This window comes from Oratosquilla oratoria, chromosome 26 (assembly GCF_046742065.1).
Source record: "Oratosquilla oratoria isolate Oo_2021 chromosome 26, ASM4674206v1, whole genome shotgun sequence".
Classification (NCBI taxonomy): domain Eukaryota; kingdom Metazoa; phylum Arthropoda; class Malacostraca; order Stomatopoda; family Squillidae; genus Oratosquilla; species Oratosquilla oratoria.
In genome coordinates this window covers 5187479-5208005 of record NC_134802.1, presented here as the reverse complement: position 1 = coordinate 5208005, position 20527 = coordinate 5187479, and the positions used below count along the sequence as shown (strand labels likewise).

At 39.7% G+C, this 20527-nt stretch overlaps 1 protein-coding gene across 2 annotated transcripts in view; it reads right to left on the bottom strand.

The window, feature by feature from the left end:
• LOC143039179 (uncharacterized) overlaps nt 1–20527 on the bottom strand; it is a 387022-nt gene that overhangs the window by 131421 nt on the left and 235074 nt on the right. For both annotated transcript variants that reach the window (XM_076209036.1, XM_076209037.1), the window contains one exon: nt 115–218. In XM_076209036.1, the coding sequence (XP_076065151.1) occupies nt 115–218 (104 nt within the window). The remainder of the gene's footprint in view (nt 1–114; nt 219–20527) is intronic.

Genomic DNA, 20527 nt, shown 5'->3' with positions numbered 1-20527 from the left:
TCATAATTGCCACTAATGAGCTACAAGTTTTCAGTCAACACCGAGGCAACAATTATTATAACTGGGTACATTCAATGATGCAAATATAACAGGGAAATATTATGCAACCAATACCTGAGAGCTGAAAAGTTTTTGTGGCCAGTAGATAATTGTCTGTAGACAGTTTGGGCACCATACAGAAAAGCATCACTATCTTCGGTAATCACACCATCCACAATCTGAAAAGGAATCACACTATTACTCACCTTGTAGTATTCAGAAAAGGAGCTATGCTCATGAGATCCTGCCTCTTATTCTCCATATGATACCTAATTTTAGCTTTGTTTTTTGCTCTAACAAGACCTACATCATCTTTTATTCTGTTAAAAGAGTTTATATGACTATGGAAATTTGAATTTCTTCACATCCTTCAGATATAATCAATTTTTTTTTTTTTTTTTTTTTTTTTTTTTTTACTATTTCTCTCTTCTAATTCTTTGCACTTTCTGGTGGTGAAAATAATTTTCCACTCTTGACTCCAAGTCTATGTGCTGTCTAGATCTTTCAGCAATAACCTTTCTTCTTTCATGCCTCACTTTTTTATGATCTGCATCATCCATAAATGTTTGCATAGCTTTACATTTCATCATGTCATTTACATAGATAAGGAAAATTACACTGAAAAGGTAACCACATGTACAACTTTGCACTTTTTCTTTTATAATATTATCTATTTTCACAAGAACCATTATTAAAATAAATCTAAGAAAGTAGTTTTTGAGGGACTTTATTAAAAAAAAAAAAAAAAAAAAAAAAAAAAATCATATGCTAGTTTGCAATTTAAAACACAGCATACAGTGCCATATTTTGGTGATGATGTCACAAAGTGTATCAACACAATGCACTTGATCACAAAACAAACACCAGCAAATTGTACAAAACACTCAACAGCATTACACTATCCAACAGTAACACTACACGCTCTCACGCAGCAATAATCACAACAACAGATTATCTACCCTCAAACAGACAATAAGCAAACGCACTCATACATCATTTTGCACAGACAAGCCATCTCACTTCTCACCCTGACGACCGACGCATCATTCGACGTAAGAAAGACTTCCCCACAGACTCAGACTATACACCCTTCATTGACAGTCAGACAAAACTCATAATACATAATCTCAAGCACTCATCTGCCTGTGGCCCTAATAACATAAGCAACATCCACCTAAAACACATTGGACCACAAGGTATACACGTACTCACAAACATTGCAAACTACAGCTATTCACACAACACTATACCTGACATCTGGAAGCATGGTAAAATAATCACCATTCCAAAACCGAACAAAGACCCAACAATCCCAACATTGCACCGCCCAATCACACTTCTCTGCACCCCCTCTAAAGTCATTGAACGCCTAATACTTCAACTTGTCACACCACATATTCCCCTTGCTGACTCACAACACGGTTTTAGGCCACTACACTCCACAAACACTCTTCTGATAAACCTCACACAAAGAATTTTAGATGGCATCAATTCAGATAGGCCCCACCACAGAACACTTCTCATTACATTAGACATTAGTAAAGCTTTTGATGCTATCCTCCGCCACAACCTAACAAATAAAATATATAACACAGACATGCACAATAACACCAAAAGATGGCTGGCCAATTATCTGGCAGGTAGGAATGCTTACGTGTCATATAATGGCCAATCATCGCACATCAGAAACGTTAAGAATGGAGTACCACAGGGCTCTGTTCTATTCCCTACACTATTTAATCTATACATGCATGACTTACCCACACCAGACACCTCAGAAATACAAATCTCTTCCTACGCAGACGACATAACAATCGCATCCACACATCGTAACACAAAGCTGCAGAAATAATCCAGCCATACCTTCATACACTCAACACATGGTTCATCACAAACAGACTCAAATAGCTCCAACCAAATCTACAGTAACACTTCTCACCAACTGGACAAAAGAACACAAATACATACCTCATCTCTACATCAACAACACTCTAATACCACACACAAACACACCGAAAATTCTTGGTGTAACATACGATACATCCATGTCTTTCAAACAACACATCACAAACATAAAAAACAAATGCACACCTAGACTTAACACACTTAAGTCAATCACTGGAACGACATTTGGACAAAACAAAGAAACTAATATAACAATATACAAACAATGCATACGCTCAGTGTTGAATTATGCGAGTCCTGCATGGGCTCCTAATCTCAGTGAGACACACCACAACACCCTTCAAATCATACAAAACAAAGCCCTAAAAACAATTACAGGCTGCACAAATACAACACCTACAGACCATTTACACCATGAAACAAAAGTCCTCAAAGTCAAGGACCACCTCGACATGAGAGGCACACAAACACTTGCCGCAGCCACCACAAACACATCACACCCGCTACACTACTTAGCAGAACACCCACACACACCAAGAAACATTAAAACAACACCCAAAGACCTTTATCATGCACAGATACTCTCTTCTATTCCTCCACAACCACCAAATACCAGCCTCCGGAAATATATTCATAAGCATATCACTCACCGCTCCATTAACACACTGAAAGACAACACACTGCTGCATGCCAGACCCCCTGATATCCACCCTTCTGAATCCTCTCTCCCACGAAAGGACAGAGTCCACTTGGCCAGACTGCGGTGCGGCCACCACCCAGCACTTCTAAGCTACCAGAAGAGGCTGGATGACCGCATTGTGAACAGCTGCCCAGGATGTAACACTTCACCCCATACCATACAACACATAATGGAAGACTGCATTATACACAATCATGCACGCAAACAACACAACATACACTCTATAAAGGATTTGTGGGAAAACCCAGTTTCAGCTGTAGCATTCCTTGGGGAGACGGGACTGCTCGGACAGACAGTCTAGGGAACGACAACAACATCAACAACACAAGCCATGTCAATATAAACAATATTATCAAATAGCAAGACACTTCAGCAATGTTGAGAGGATTTCATTGTCTCTTTGACTCTCTAAATATGTATGAAAACAGTGAATCACAGGGAATATAAATCTGAGCATGAATATTTCTCTGAAGAAGAACTGGTGTCTCCAGATTTCAATCAATCCAAAAATGACTGGCTGGAGCAATAGATGGATAACACACATTGGTAGGCTTTTTTTGCTTTTATTAATTCATTACACTCAGTGAGCAGCAGTCCTGGTATAGCAAGAGTTAGCTTTGTACATAGTATTTGACTTGCAGGTCACACTGACTGAGGTGGGATATTGTAGACAAGTATTTACCTAGCTGTATTTTGCAGGAGGAGAGCTATGCTCGTAGTGACCCGCTCTTGTATCTTTCTGCATCCAGTTTTTTCTTAAAGTCATGTATAGTTTTAGCACTCACCATTTCCTCTTTCAGTTTGTTCCAAATATCTATCACTCTGTGTGGAAAGCTATTCCTTTTCAGATCTTTTCTGTAACTGTCTTTCTTAAGTTTCTTCTCATATCCTCTTGTATTTCTTCTGTCCCATTTTAGTGGGTCATCCCTATCAAAAATTTCCATCCCTTTCATAATTCTGTAAATGGTTATCAAATCACCTCTTTCTTCCAGGGTTGGTAAATTTAGTCTGTCTAATCTTTGTATGTCAAATTGCAAAGTGTTGGTGCCATCTTTGTCATTGCTCTTTGAATTCTTTTTAGTTTATTTATTTATTTATTTTTGGTACTAGGCGTCCATAGTGACGCTGTGTATTCCAATTTCGGTCTTATCAGTGTAACTAGTATTTTCTTTACTATTTCATCATCCATGTAGTAAAAGGCCACTTTCACTGATCTTAAAGTTAAAAGTTTCTCCGACTAATTTGTTGACATGTCTGTCTGGCATCATGTCATTGAGATAGTTACTTCTAGGTCCCTTTCCGAGTTTACTTTTTTACTTCCTTTGTACCAATTTTATATTGATCCAAAGATTCTATTTTTCCTTTTTCCAAATTCCATTAGACTAATTTCTTAATGTTGAAGTTCACTTCACTCTTTTGACTCCACTTCCAGACTTGAAAAGATTTGCAATCTTCCTCTGTACTTACTCTCTTTAATAGTTTCACATCACCTGCAAAGAAGTCATATAACTTTCCACGCTTTCATCCATGTCGTTTATGTAAATAGCAAACATTATCGGAGCCAATACAGAGCCTTGGGGGACTCCGCTTATTTTATCTTCCCAATTTGAGTATGAATCTCTAAGGGCAATCTATATGGCAATCAAGAATGAAAGAAATACCAGAAATAAAAGTTATATACATTTTGCAGTTATTGACAGCATATGAGAGATAAGGTACAGTTTATAATATTTAGTATTGCTGAAATTAACTTTACAAGAAATGAAGCTACTTACAGCACCATGCACTTATAGACAACAATATAGCAAAATAAAAATGGATTACAATAATATATTGTACTGTTAATATACGGTAGTCATAACATATCAAGTGTAAATTACAGATGGCAAAACTAAAATTTAACTGTCAGAAATATCCTGTCATAGACTATTACAATTGGCATTTAACAAATTGTAGGTGATGGTAGAAGTGCATCTAAATGGTCATCAGCAAGCAAATATTTCCATACATCTATGACAGACAGTCTATGAGAGATTCAGTCAGCCACTGTAGGGCATTTAAGGCAGTAATGTTCAATGTTATTAGCACTGAGCAAATAACAGTTTACAAGATGAATATTGTGGTACTCCACTTGTCTTATACACCTGCAACATTGGTCTGTAACCTAATCTTTGGTGAGTGGGGAACTAGTTTGGGAGTCAAAGTTAGGGACTAAGGTGTTCACACTAAGCTGATGTCCTCTCTGCCTATAATTTTGTTCACTTTGCCTAGCATAACAATCCTTAGTTCTATGCCCTATTCTCCCACAGCTAAAACACTGGACCAGTTTCCTCCAACTATCCCCTACTTGTGGCCTTATATATCTGACTCAGAATCACATATGTGCCTCTGTTCTCACACCTCTGAGTATGTATCATGCTTTTCTTCCTATTTTCACTTGCTCTTAGCATAAAATTTTCTGCAAAGCTTGCCGCTTGTAATAACGTCTTACATTTCTGCATGGTTACACATTGCCTAGCCTCACTGTTCAGTAAGTTAAGGAATTGTTCAATTGCTATCACCTCCAGGACCTTCTCGGTAGTTACCGCATTTTCCCCACGCATCCATTTGTCTAGATCACTATGATTGATCACATTTTGAATTCACTACGTGACCTAACTTCTCTATCTTCCTATTTTCTCTTGAGTATTTTGCAAACACCAATTTCTATATCCAGTGAAGAAGAAAGTTGATCCTGGTCAGGCCCCCATTTATATGTGACAGACTAGGTTCTATATTTGAGTTAATGTATCAAATCTCAACCATAATTTGAACAATTCCTTCAATCCAGTAGCTAGTATGATTATTTACCTGTGAAAGTGATTTTCTTGCTTTACAAGGACAAGGAAAGGGTGAGGAGCAAAACTATTTAATTTACATGATATACAGTGGCCGCAAAAAGTTTGGGCGCAAAATTATAGGCGCCCCAACTTTTCCCTAAACTCTTAACATGCAAAAAATACAACTTTCCACCCAAACTTTTCGCTATTTTTCAATGCTAGCGTTTGTACCCGTATTTAGCCGAGACAATACACACTATTTGGCAACTCTGTTTAGGCGCACTCGATGTCACATGGAGTCAGATTCTAAACATCTCTCACAGAGAGTAGTCTTTTTTTTGCGGTGGTCTCTGTTTTTGTGCCTTGATATCTCCGTAATGGGAAGTGGTAAAGAGCTGGAAAGAGACACAGTTGTTACAATCATAACCCTCTATAAGGAGGGTTATAAGTGTAAAGATATTGCTACTCGTGTGGGAATTGGAGTGCGTCAAGTGCAAAAGTGGACCAAGAAATTTTGAGACGAAGGAAGTGACATCATTCGTACTCCAAAGCATCGCTCTGGTCGGCCAAGGAAGATATCAAATCGTACTTCTACGGTTCTAACTGCCTCCTAATAACCGTAGGAGGCAGTTAGAACCGTAGAAGTACGATTTGATATCTTCCTTGGCCGACCAGAGCGATGCTTTGGAGTACGAATGATGTCACTTCCTTCGTCTCAAAATTTCTTGGTCCACTTTTGCACTTGACGCACTCCAATTCCCACACGAGTAGCAATATCTTTACACTTATAACCCTCCTTATAGAGGGTTATGATTGTAACAACTGTGTCTCTTTCCAGCTCTTTACCACTTCCCATTACGGAGATATCAAGGCACAAAAACAGAGACCACCGCAAAAAAAAGACTACTCTCTGTGAGAGATGTTTAGAATCTGACTCCATGTGACATCGAGTGCGCCTAAACAGAGTTGCCAAATAGTGTGTATTGTCTCGGCTAAATACGGGTACAAACGTTAGCATTGAAAAATAGCGAAAAGTTTGGGTGGAAAGTTGTATTTTTCGCATGTTTTGAGTTTAGGGGAAAGTTGGGGCGCCTATAATTTTGCGCCCAAACTTTTCGCGGCTACTGTATATGTTACAACTTATACTAAGTTGGAGAATATAAAAGGGTACAAGTGAAGGAGTCAGAGAGAGCTACGGCCCATGTCTCCTCCTTTTCATACAGAAATTTATGACACAGTGTCAACGGCAAGTACCAATTTGTTACATTTGTAAGCCAACCCTATTCCTATCTACCTGGCTTCACACAATCCATCCACTTTTTTTTGTGTGAAGAAGGTTTACAAACTTACGAAGACTAGATAAGTTTATAGAGAGAAAATTGTTAATATATGGCAACGCTAGTTTTCTGCTCCGCTTTTGTTTGGGTGATCCCTGACCTCCCTGTCCTATTTGTGTACTATTCCGTCACTGTTCCTTGGGCATCCTGCAACTAGGGTACTTACATAAGGTAGAGCCAGATTCATGTTCAAATTTTATTTTCTAACTTAAGATAACCTACTAATTGGTTGAATTTAACATCAATAGTCATTTACACTAAGGATGGCAAGCAATTATGGCGCTTGCTAGGGTGGTTCCCAGTGCCACATCTGCATCTCTTTGTGTATCCATTATGGCACATCAGGGAACATGACACATCACGAACATGATATATGGCACATCATGGAACACAACAATAAAAAAATGAGTTTTTATGTAATTTATTTAGCTATTATTGACTTTGATAAATATTAGAAACATATTCCGGTAAAATCAGAGACCTTTAGTTTTGATAATGGTTATACTTTAAAGGATTGCTAGTCATTGTCCTTCATCCTCATCTCTTTTATTCCTGTCATCATGTACCTGTCTTTTAGGAAATCTTCTATCCACTGAAATCTACCTCTTAGTCCATCAATAATTTAAATTTTTCTTGTAAGTCAATTGTAGAGTACCTCATTGAAGGGTTTCTCCAGATCTTGATACAATCCACCCAGCACTCTCTCTTTTGGAGCATTTGCCACTTTCATTGCTCTTTATATATACATTTTTCTTATAATCCTGTCACTTTCTTCTCTCACTGCAGTCATTTTCCTAGCTTCTCCCACTCCTATAATCAATCTCTCCATAATATCTTTTATTAATTTTCTGAAATACTCTACCCATCTTCCTCTTACAGCCATTAATTCCAGAAATAATATCTATTTGCATCCTTTACCATTTCCTGTCTACCTCTCTTAACTTTCTTTCAAAATATCTTTTCACACTTATCAAAATTCTAAATCAAACTGCTACCCCATTTTACATATGTCATCCTTTTTGCTCCCTCACATTATGCTTTGCTTTCTTCTTTTTGCACCTCTCACATGCTTCCCCAATTCCACCTTGCAATCCTCATATGACTGCTTTTTTCTCTTCCACCACCATCCACAACTGTTCCTTCCCATTCTCCTTGTTCTACATACCATCTTTGTGTATTTGATCAATTCCTCTTTGAAATACACCCAATCTTCTAGTCCTGCCTACCCTCTATCCCTCATCACCTCCCACACTTCTCTTAGCTTCTGGTATTATTTCTTTTTTACCCTTGTCATTCAACTTGCTTACTCTCAGCAATTCTCTACCTCTATTTCTAAATTTCCTTTCTTCTAAAAAAAAATTCAAGCTCTATATACTCATTTACATCAATAAAAATATTTTTCTTTTTCACTTTTCTCACTAACAGGTATATGTACACTCACAAAATCCAACATCTCCCATCTCAATTTCACCTTTAGCCACATTATCCTATCACTAATCTCCTAATCAAAAACTGAGATTCCCTAACATGATTAAATTTATTTTCCTCCCAATTCTATCTACATACTAATTTCAATCAACCCTAAAACCCTCCCTTTCCTCTTCACTTTTCTCATTACTAAATACTTGGAAAGGTTAAGGATTAGGTGGACCAAATGTCTAGGAACAGGAAAAGTTATTAACCTCTTCACTCCGGTGCACATCGCACATCTGGCAGCATTAGCTGCTCGACGTGCGATGTTGTGTCATAATAATCTCATTATAAAAAAATAAAATCAGTGCTCAATCGTTCGTTCTCTTTCACCCGTGTAATTTGATAACCATAGAAAATATGATGAAGCCCGTTTAGAGAGAATGGATGTTACATAGGTACAACTAAAATAAATATAATCAAGATGCCGACGTCGGCATCATCAAGTACCCACTTGCTCCTCATGTCGCCTACATACGCGTTACCGTATGGAAGTGGTTAAGATGGAACAATTGGCTGGGTGAAGGACATTAGCTCACAACCAAGGAACAAAAGGAAAAAGAAAATGAGAAAGGTACGCAACAGTCTACTGAGGGTGGACAACAACCTTGAGAGGAAAAATGGGGATTTTGAAGAGCAACTAGGGATAGCTTGAAATTTTGTTGGCAATGGATATTAAAGGAATTAGGTGGGGGTGAGATATTGAACATGCCCCTATTTTGTTCAAATGTGTTGGTTCCTTGTATGATGGCTCCTTCCAAACATTTTCTACAGATTTTGTCACTCACATTCCAGAAATTCTACATTCTCCCAGCCCATCAAGTGGTTGCTACTATTCCTCTGTGCAATACACATGGTGGTGGTGGGTGACATCATGGCAGACATTGTATCAGTGTTCTCGGATTCTGGTTTTAGATCACGTATTTACCTAGTTGTATTTTACAAGAAGGGGAGCTACACTCGTGGTGTCCCGGCCTTTGTATCTCGCAGTGTCTAGTTTGCTCTTAAATTCATGAATGGTTTTTGCACACACTATCTTTTTTATCCAGTTTGTTCTAAGTGTCCACCACTCTATGTGGAAAACTGTTCTTCTTCAGATCTCTTCTATAATTATGTTTTTGAGTTTCTTTCCATGTCCTCTTGTGTTTCTCTTGTCCCAGTTTAACAAGTCCTCTCTATTGAGTATTTCTGTGCCCTTCATCATTCTGTAGATGGTCAGTAGGTCGCCTCTCTCTATTCTTTGCTCCAGAGTTGGTAACTCCAATTTAGCCAGTCTCTCCTCATATGGCAAGCTTGAAAGTGCAGGAGCCATTTTTGTGGCTGCTCTCTGGATTCTATTTTCTTTGTATTCTTTTTGGTACTGGGTGACCACAATGTCGCCACATATTCTAGTCTAGGCCTTATCAGTGTGACCAATATATTTTTAATAATTTCTTTGTCCAAATATGTAAATGTCACTTTTTCTAGTCTAGGCCTTATCAGTGTGACTTATATCTTTTTAGTAATTTCTTTGTCCAAATATGTAAATGCCACTTTTACTGATCTTAGCAAGTTATAGGATTCTCTGACAATTTTGTTTATCATAGGACAAGTCAAATGAGATAATTACTCCCAAATCTTTTTCAGATCCCACTTTCTTTACCTCCTTAGTTCCAATTTTATATTGTCCTGATATTCTATTTTTACTTTTGATGTTTCCCCAATATGGGATTTTCCACATCCCGAGCATGGAATCCGATAAACACTGGCTTTATTGTCCAGCATTTTGCGGATGTTTATTCTCATCCTCATGATGTCTGTAATTGTCCTACTGGTCTGGCACACTACTTCCAAATTTTTCTTCTTCCTTTTGTTCCTCAGTTGTCAGTTAATGTCTTTCACTCAGCCAAATGTTCCATCTTATCCTTAACCTTTCCTGTTCCCAGATATTTGGTCCACCTTTTCCTTAATCTTTCCTAGTATTCAGTGACCTCCCCTTATTCCTCTTATTTAATCTCAGTCATGTGTATTATGACTAAAAAATGCAAAGAGAACAGAGAACGGAGACCAAAAGCTAGGAATTCTATTGGAGAGTAATCGACATGAGACTGAGAAAATGGTACATCAGAATGGGCAAACCAAAATCAGAAAAAAGATGGAGAAAGGAAAAAATTTGCCTATACTAACATCAACAGATTAATTTCAGGACTGAATGAACTTAATGATTACCTGTTAGAAGAAAAACCAGATATAATGGGAATTGTGGAGACTAATTTAAGGGGTGCAATACCACCTATCAATGTTGGACAAAGGCTATACAATTACTGGATTAAAAATAGAGATGAAAAACAGGGAGGAGGAATCATGTTCTTGGCCAAGAAAAACTTGAATGTGACAAAAATTGTGGAGGGCAAAGGTAATGTAGAACTGATCAAATTCAGAAGAAGACAAAAGATGTTCAATAACATTTCCCGCTTGTACAAAAGATTTAGCAGTCAGAATAAACAGCAGAAGGAATTCCATACCTGTTAGCAAACCTAACGAAAGCCAAAATGAACTCAGGAGTGGACATAGTATCCACAACTTCTAAATGAACTGCTCTAGTATTGAAACAAGTAAATTTTAATATATATGCCTTTACCTTCTCTCTATTCCTGTCTCTGACCCATAAATGCCTCATGTAGTCTACACCAGTATGGGCAAAGGGCACACTTAGATTCACTCTTGAGGCAGGTAAAGAGGAAGAAGGATGATGATTAACTGCATGGGAATTGTATTTCCTACAAACTATACAATCCTTCAAAATGCATAAAACAGCTTGTCTGGCCTTAAGGATCCAGAATCCATGCATATGAAGGAAATTAAGTGTGGCTTGTAGTCTCATGTGCATAACTTGGCAATGTGCAAAGTAAATTAGGATTTTAGTCAAATGATGAGATTTGGACAAAAAAAGGGGGATTGACAACCTCATATTTAAGGTTAATGTTCTTGTCAATTCTGCCCTTGGATCTTATCAAACTATTCTTGTCCAAGAACAAGTTCATTTGACTTGCCAAAGGAGGTATGTCATTAGTGTTGGAGTTCTGCAAATAAGCCAATTCAGCAGGAAAAGAATCCTTTTTCATGATACTCATCAAATAATTAGATGCTGCCTTAACAGGGTCAGCATTAGACTTCTTGAACAGAAAGACAGCCTTAACCCATACAGTCCCACAGGCCTTAAACAGGACTGTGTCGTAAAAAGTCCGACAGTCCTTAAATGGGACAGCTACTTTGAGCGCTAATAAAAACCGCGCTAGCATTGGTATCGCTGCCATATTTGGTCATGAGGTAGGCCTATGGTAGCACTGTTGACCGGCAACAAGCAGACTGGTCCTCGGCTCCAGCCAGCCAGTGTTCCGCCAACTTCCGTGAGACGTGTGTGCGTCAAGTGTCGCGGCGAGAATTATTTAAGTATTTACTTATTTGTGTAACTATTATTTACAACTATGGCTCCTGGTGCTAAGAAGAAGCTAAAGTTTAGTGATAAATGTGATAGCCAAGGTGGGACGAGACACACAGTGCACAGGTTAGATGTAGACCCCGACCCCGCTATTGTGACTACATCGTCACCCACGCCTTATACATCATCCAGCCGTGGTGCAACCACAGCTGCAGCATCTGGTGGTGACCGGAAACGTGCCAGGGTGTCAAAAATGGCACCAACAACCCGTTGTTAGTGCACGTGGCCGGCTGAAGCGGGGTTCCGTGACACAAAGCCTCTCCACCCACGCACGACCACCACCATTTGGGACCACCACCACTACCTCCGCCACCACCACCACAAACACTACCACCACCCGGTCTACATCTGCAGCTGCTTCTGTGCCCTCTGACCCTTCTATTGTTACTACGGGAATTCCTATGCCTCGTTCTTTTTATGGTAGTAAGAAAGGAGGGCTGAAAATAGAAAATAAAGGCAAGGCTGTACCAGTCCGTCCTACACAACCCCCGCAACCTTCCCCACGCTTGCTTATTACTCAAGCTGACCCCACCACTAGCAAGCCAACCACCTCACCCTCCAAGCTTGCCAATATCCTTTTCCTTGATGATGATGATGACGAAGATGATGCTGATGATTTTGATGAAGTGGAGTTACATAAGTCAGGGTGGGCAACAGAGAGAGATAGTGGTGATGAGGGTGATCATGAGGACAGCCATGCAGACTACCTGCCAATCTCTGATGATGATGAGGAGGAGGAGGAGGAGGATGCTGATAACCCTGCTGCCACACAAGTTCCACGAGCAAGACCACATTCCACTTTATACAGAGAGTTTGATTGGTCCCCAGGAGCAGATTTCGTCCCTCAGGTTCATGATTTCACTGCTGCTCAGTCAGGACTTACTGGAGCCTGGCCCTGTGGCCCTGAATCTACTGAAGCAGACTTCTTTCATGCCTTCTTTGATGATGGCATTTTTTATCTCCTTGTTGACGAAACAAACATATACTATCAGTGGGTCAAGAACGAGACATTAGTTACCAGCCCAAGGAGCAGCTTCAAGTTTTGGCAGGATGTTACTGTTGATGAAATAAGGGTTTTCTTGGCCCTGACTCTTCTGATGCCCCTCATCAAAAAACACCTGCTGAGAGATTACTGGAAGCGAGACCCCCTGATTCCGACCCCTATCTTCAACAAATTCATGACCAGGGACCGCTACCTGATGATTATGTCCTTTCTGCACTTCACGGACAACAATACCCCAGACAAAAGCGACCCAATTTGGAAGGTTAGGCCAATCATCACATGCCTCACAGAAAACTTCCAAAAATATCTATACCCCTTCAGGAATATAGTTATTGACGAGAGTCTGATGCTTTTCAAGGGTTGTTTGGCCTTCAAACAATACATCCCATCGAAGTGCCATCGGTTTGGGATCAAACTGTTTGTGTTGTGCGATTGTGAAACGGGGTTCATCCTTGATACAATCGTGTACTCTGCTTCAGATGTTGATGTGCCCCAAGCAAAACCTGGTGACCCTTTGGGCATGTCTGGGAATATCATGAAGAATATGCTGGAGTCTTACCTTGGTAGTGGACACATCGTGTACACTGATAATTGGTACACGAGCCCCTACCTCTGCCAATACCTTCATGAACACAAGACAGGGTCCTGCGGCACCGTCAAGACCAACCAGAAATATATGGCCAAGTTCCCAGTTGATGAAAGAATTCTTCTCCCTCATGCCAGCAAGAGTGAAACCCCTGATACATCAGAGAAAAAACCCTAAGTCCATCACACGTCAAAAGTCTGACGAAGTTCTAGCCATCAAATGGACTAATCGCAGAGATGTCCACATGCTGACAACCGTCCAAAAGGGGGATATGGTTGACACAGGCAATGTGCACTTCAAGACGAAGAAACCCATCAAGACGCCGGATGTGGTCATAGACTACAATGAAAACATGCGCCTCATTGACAAGGCTGACTGTATGCTCAGCGGCACAAAATGTGTGAGGCAGTCCACGAAGTGGTACCAAAAACTATTCTTCCACTACGTGGACCTGACTATGCTCAACGCATACAATACTTGGCTATGTTGCAAGTACGACCCCACCGAGTGTAAAATCTACTTCCGGGAGTTTATGTACAACGTCTCCTACCAACTCCTAGAAAGGTATGGCTCCGTCACCTCTGTCAGCAGAAAGGGTTGACAAGCAGCATTCAGGCCAGACCGTATCCTGCAAGCAGAGCACATATCCCGCCACCACTTGACCAGCACTCCGGTAGTACCTGGCACCAAGAAGCAGCATGTGCAGTTCCGGTGCATGTACTGCTGCAGGAAGACACCGAGTGTACGCACCAAGGTCACCACAATGTGCCCAGAGTGTGATGTGGGGCTGTGCTTGGGGGAGTGCTTTGTCAAGTGGCACTCTGTGAAAAATTTGTGAGCATGAACACAAGAAAACTGCAAACATAAATATAAGTTATGTAAGTGTAATATAAGTGTAATACTTACATGTGGGTGCGTATTGAATAATGAGTGATAAAACATACGTAACTATAATCAGCCAATATGAGTGAAAACATGTAAAAACACATAAAAACATGAGCAGTGCCTTACATTATGTATTTCCATCAGATATAACGGACATAAAAATCTGAATGGACAAACCCTCACTATAACTGATTTTCATCAGTTATAGCAAGGGATGTGCTGTGTCTTGCAACACTGCTTCTGACCCAGGGCAGTGGACAGGATGCAGGGATGACCCATCATCCAGGAGGTGCCAAGATAGGAAGGAGGGTGGAGGGGAGTGGAATATATGGGAAATGAAATGCGTGGGAGTGATTTCTATGCCTTTTTCTTTTTGGCTACCCCCTGTGTAAGGGGGAAAAAGCCTTTGGTATATGTATGTATAGCAAGGGATCCTCGGTTATAATGGATCTTTGGATATAACGACAGAATACTGGCCCCATGTTGTCTGTTATATCAAGGGTTTACTGTATTCAGGACATAATTGCATACTTGCGTCTCATGACACTTACGCAGGCGTCATCGTATTCTGGGGGTTAAGGGACTGATGAAACATGCCCACAAGTGGTGGGTATGCAAGACAAATTTCAAGAGAGATACATATTACTAGTTATGTCAATTTATTATTATTTACTATTTACCTGTTTTGTTTATTATTTAACTATGCATATGCATTTATTTATGCCTTTTTCTTTTTTGGCTACCCCCGTGTAAGGGGGAAAACGTCTTTGGTATATGTATGTATATGTATTAATTATATTTTAATTTTTTATTTATTTTTTACGCATCCGACCTAGTTATGGACCAAAAGGTCTCCTGTCGGCATGCTCTGCCTTTGTAATCCTTTGTATAAAAGCACATCCCCCAAGCTTTAATAAAACACCACGCTGCACCCGTGCCAGAGAGGCAGAGAGTTGCCGCTACCACAATTTTCTCCAACTATTGGTTATTTATCATAGACAACAATGGTGAGTAGAGCAATAAAAACTTGTAGGATGATGCCTTGTCATGTCTACTAACAGTAGAATTTTTTCCAGAGTAATTTGTAGGTGATTTTTTTATGATAAATGCAGTACTAGGGGGTTGAGAATTTTGAGGCCTTCAGCCCAGGCGAGTTAAAAATCAAAGAAGTGTGATGTAGAAGCTTGCTATAAGAAAAAAAACTTTGAAATATCTATTAGAGGAGTGTCAACTTGTACAACAGCCGCATTGACAATGTCTCCCTTGAAACAGGAGGGAATACATCCCAAGTAACCCTTTGGCCAAGTATGAGGAGGCAACAACAACCATTCAGGTCCATAAACCACCAATTGAATTTTTCCTTGAACACCTTAGCACTAAAAGGTTTAGATAGGAAATCAGCCATATTATGTTCAGAAGGAACATAAGTAAAAGAAATAGGTGTGAACTTGGCCTTGAAAATTTCCAAGAGATTGGAAATTTCCTTTAATCTATTAACAAATATATATTTTTTAGGAGCCTTGTTGGTCAGGATCCAAGAAAGGGCAACTTGACTATCAACAAAAAGAACCACAGATTCAACCAGTGGGGCAGACACCAGTCCTTCCTCAAAAGTAGTGCTGAGGCATTTCAAAGAGAGAAAAGTTGCCATAAGCTCCAAAGACGGTAAAGTTCTTTGTTTAATAGGAGCCACCTTGAACTTGGCAAATAGAAGAGAGGTATTAGACTCCTTTAATTCTCTTCTTTCTTGCCCAACATAGATGGCACATCCATAGGCTTCCTTGGAAGCATCAGCAAATACAAATAATTTAAGGGGAGATTCAGTACAGAAAGTTTTCCTTTTAAAGGATAGGTTATTAACCTCCCTAAAATTTTCACATAACTTGTTCCATCTAGCAAGTAACTCGCTATCTAATTTCCAATCCCAATCCACCATCTTTTGGCACATCCCTCCAATAAGGATTTTTCTATGCAAGAGCACAGGAGAGAAAAGCCCTAAAGGATCAAATACAGAAGACAAGACAAAACTTCAAAACTTGTCTTATGGTCGAGGCATCCTTGTCAAGGGAAACATCCTTGATTCTCTAAGTATTATAATCCTTATTATAAATATATCCCAACACTTTTACCTCTTCTTTATTGCAAACTACTTCTTGATCAAGAACAGAAAGGACAGAAGTCAAGTTGCATGTCCACTCCCTGAGAGATAAACCTGCACTGAGCATGATCTCATTAATCTTCTTGACCATAGCAGGGAGGGAACAAAATTCATTGGTAGTGTAGACCAAATTGTCTGCATAAAATTTATCTTTGATTAAGGAGGTAGTGTGTCAGGCTGCAAAGAAAGATGGTGTTGGATAAGGAAATTCAGAATGAAAGGAGAGCAAATGAAGCCAAAAATGATAGTATTATACCTGCAAATCCGATAGTATTATACCCGTTAATCCTCCTAAAGAAACAGAACCTGTTATGATCAGCCTCATCCTTCAAACAGATTTGCAAGAAGGCTTACATAACATCAGCCAAAATGACATAATTATTGGTTCTGAAATACAACAAGAGAGAGAGGAGGTTGTTCATTAAATAAACTCCTGGGAATGCAGCTTCATTTAAGGAAGGAGCTTTTCCTACTCTAAGAGAGCAATTAAAAACTGGCCTTATTCTAGAAGTGGTAAGATTATCATCCTTCAACACATGTCTATGGGGAATAAAGATTTGTCCAGGGACTCTTTTAGTAACTGCCTCAATAATACCCAAGGCCTCTTGCTGGTCAAACACAGCTTCATATTCCTCTCTAAGCCCCTTTTGCTCAAGTTTGTCATAAACCCTTTGAGCCACTGCCAAGGCAATCTTCAGATTAGAGGGAACAAGGTCCACCAAATCCTTTTTCCATGGGATCTTCACATAGTAGTGTCCATTCTTGAAGGAAATGGACTGTTTAAATCTATCAATTTCTAAAGCATCAATATCCGGGGTCTGTTCCTCTTTAATGCCAATGGACTCTAAAGAATAGAAATTGTCCAGACCATACTCTACATTAGAATTAATAAAGACTACCTGCAAGTGAGAAATGAGGAGGAGAACAAGGGTGAAAAAGGATTTGGGAGAGAGGGTTGATGAAAGAATATTAGGATGGTTTGGACACATGGAAAGAATGAGTGAAGAAAGACTAGTAAAAGAGGTATGGAAGGCAGATGTGGAGGGAGTGAACATGAGGGGACGTCCTAGGATGAGGTGGATGGATGGGGTGAAGGGGGCTTTGGGGAAGAGGGGAATGTCTGTTGAGGAAGGAAGGGAGAGGACGGAAGACAGAGGTGAGTGGAGAATGGTTGTATATGGATGATGTTGTGACTGCATGAGGAGGAATGGGCGGGGGGGTGGGGGGTGGGGTAGTATGTGTGAGTAAATTTTGACGCAGCCCGAAGGGATTTCTCCCCGTCCTCTCCTTATATGCAAAGGGGGACGGAGAGGGGGGGTCGCCGATTAAATGAAGCGGCCTTGCTGTGGATGTACTGTGTCTTGCGACACTGCTTCTGACCCAGGGCGGTGGGCGGGGTGCAGGGATGACCCGTCATCCAGGAGGTGCTCAGATGAGAGGAAGGGTGGGAGGGGTGTGGAGTGTATTTGGGGATGAAATGGGTGGGAGTGTTTTTATGCCTTTCCCTTTTTGGCTACCTCCCTTGGAAGGGGGAAAAAGCCTTGGTATATGTATGTATGTATGTACCTGCAAAGGATCAAATTGAGAACTTACAGGTTCTAAACAGAAGTTGACAAGTAACCTTTCCTTGCCTAACCTTTTGGGAGGAAAGTATTTAACAGTCCTTTTAGATTGAGTAAGGGAAGTGCCTTTCTCAGGTTTCTTTAGAGAAACTCCATTGGTCTTGAAAGAAGAATTACAAAAAACAAGAGAATCTCCATGATATTCCTCTATCCAACTAAATGAATCCACTCCAAGGACAGAATCTGGTTTTACCCTCAAAGGCCTCTCCTTACATTTCAAACTATCAACATTTTGCATTTCATAAGAAGGGCACTTCAGGAATCCCCCTTATCATTCTCTTTAAGTAGAAAGGCTTCTCACTAGGAGGGATATATTGAGCCCCAGTCCCGTATGGAATGAAACCACCAGCAAGTTTAACCTTGCATGACGGGCTACCATATAAGAGGGCACTTTCAATAGAAAAGTGTTTAAAGTTTTGAAGAATATCATTTTCTATGATGCCTAAAATGTTCAGTTGATCTCCCTTCACTTTTGGAAAACTAGGTGAAACAAAAAAATGGTGATCATTCATACTAAGTAGTACAGAGGATAAGGAAGGAATCTGTTTGGACAAGTTGAATCCTTCTATAGCAAAAAACAAACTAAACAAATTCATCCCTGAGGGGATTTTTAAGTTAGCAGTGTAGTTAAAACCTCTTTTATTCATTAGAGGTAAACCAAAGGAAAAAACTAACTTGTCCATAGGAGGACTTAAACAAGGTCCGACTCTGTCCTCTACAAATTCCTTGTTAATGATAGAAAACTGGGCTCCAGTGTCCAACAAAAAGAGACACTGGGCAGTTCTCGTGCCTCTGCTAATAGGAAGGGAAACCAAAGGAACAATGGAATCTGATGAAATATGAAAATTAAACACTTTCCCTTCAGAAAGTGGTGACTTATAAGCCATATGACACATGGCTCCATGGTGCTAGGGTTTGTTGCAAACAAAACATTTGTAAGGCAGAGCAGCCTACCCAGGGCATTTCAAAGAACCATGTCCATGATTTAGACATCCATTGCACAGTCCTAATTGAGCTGCTCTAGCTTTTCTGTGCTCAAGGGATTTATATGAAGTACACTTCGAACTAGCATGATTGGAAGTGGGGCAAAATTCACATCTACTGATAGACTTCTTAATGGGATTAGAATTTACCTTAAAGGAGCCATTAACTCCCTTACTGGAATCAACAGGTTTTTTCAAGGAAATTTCCTTGAAAGCAAAGGAACTGGTAGTAAGACTTCGTTTAGGTTTGACACTAAGATCATCTGATCCCATTGTAAGTCTAACTAAAACTGACTGGTAAACTTCCTTGAGTTGATTAAAATTGGGGTAATTTGAATTAATCACCCTCGACAATTCAATTAGAAAAAAATTAGGTAACTTATTTAAGATTAATTTACTGATCAAAAGAAGGCCCTCGCTTCCTGGCCTAGTGAAATCTACTCCAATTCCCTTAAGGTCTTGTAGCTTGGAATCTACAGACCTAATGTAACCTTCTAGGTCCCTTAAGAGCGAGACCTCTGGTGCATTAATAATGGAAATCAACACCTTGTCCTGTATTTCTTGTTTATTTAAATACAACTCATCAAGAAGAAGGAACGCAGAGTCATAATTTGAATCATCCACTGGTACATTTTCCACTAAATGGAAAGCCTCCCCTCTGAGATATCCCTTCAAATAAATTAACTTTTGACTATTAGTCAGATTGGGGATACCAGCTAAGGCATTCAGAAAACCCTTTTTAAAATTGAAATAAGCAAATGGATTGTTGGAATTGTTCTCAAAATGTTGAAGAACAATAGGAGGAAGAGGAAGTTTTACAGAATTAACATCAGTGGACTTGCTAGATTTTTCACCAATTTTAGAGTCAAGAACTCCCTTTAACTCTTGTCTCCGTTCCTTAAAAGGAGACAATTCAAGAAGAATGGACAGGCGGTAAGCCCTGGATTTTTCCATATCCTCGTCCTTTTCTTCTTCGGGGAGCAAGTCGTAAATTTCCTCGTCAAAATTTTGGATTTCCGTAAGGAAATCGTCAAGTTGAGACATCATGGTGTCAAGTACAGAATGAGATAGTTCATCAATGTTAGAACTTTTTATGGCTTTCAAGTCCTTCGAGATAAGACCCTTTCTATGGGCTCTCTGTCTTCGGAGTTTTTTCAAAACCTCTGAGTCAGACAATGACTTATCGTAGCTAGTCATATCGAAAAGGCAACCCAAACAAACTCCTCACCAAATACACAAGAGTAAGACAGTCGTACCAAAAACAGTCTTACAGACTAAGCAACAACTAAGAATTTAAGAAAAAATCATCAATTTGGTTTAAATACAAGTTTAAATTAAAAAGGTCAAACAGATCAAGGGAAACCACAACAATATAATAATAGAGGCCACCAATTTCAAAGAACAATTCAATAAATTGCGAAAAGTTCATGAGTAACGAAGTCCCCTTAGCCGGCAACTTCCGTCAAGGAAAATAAGGTCCTCAAACAAGGAAATTACTAAAACCGAAAAAACTTGGTACAAAGAACGGGAAAACGGACT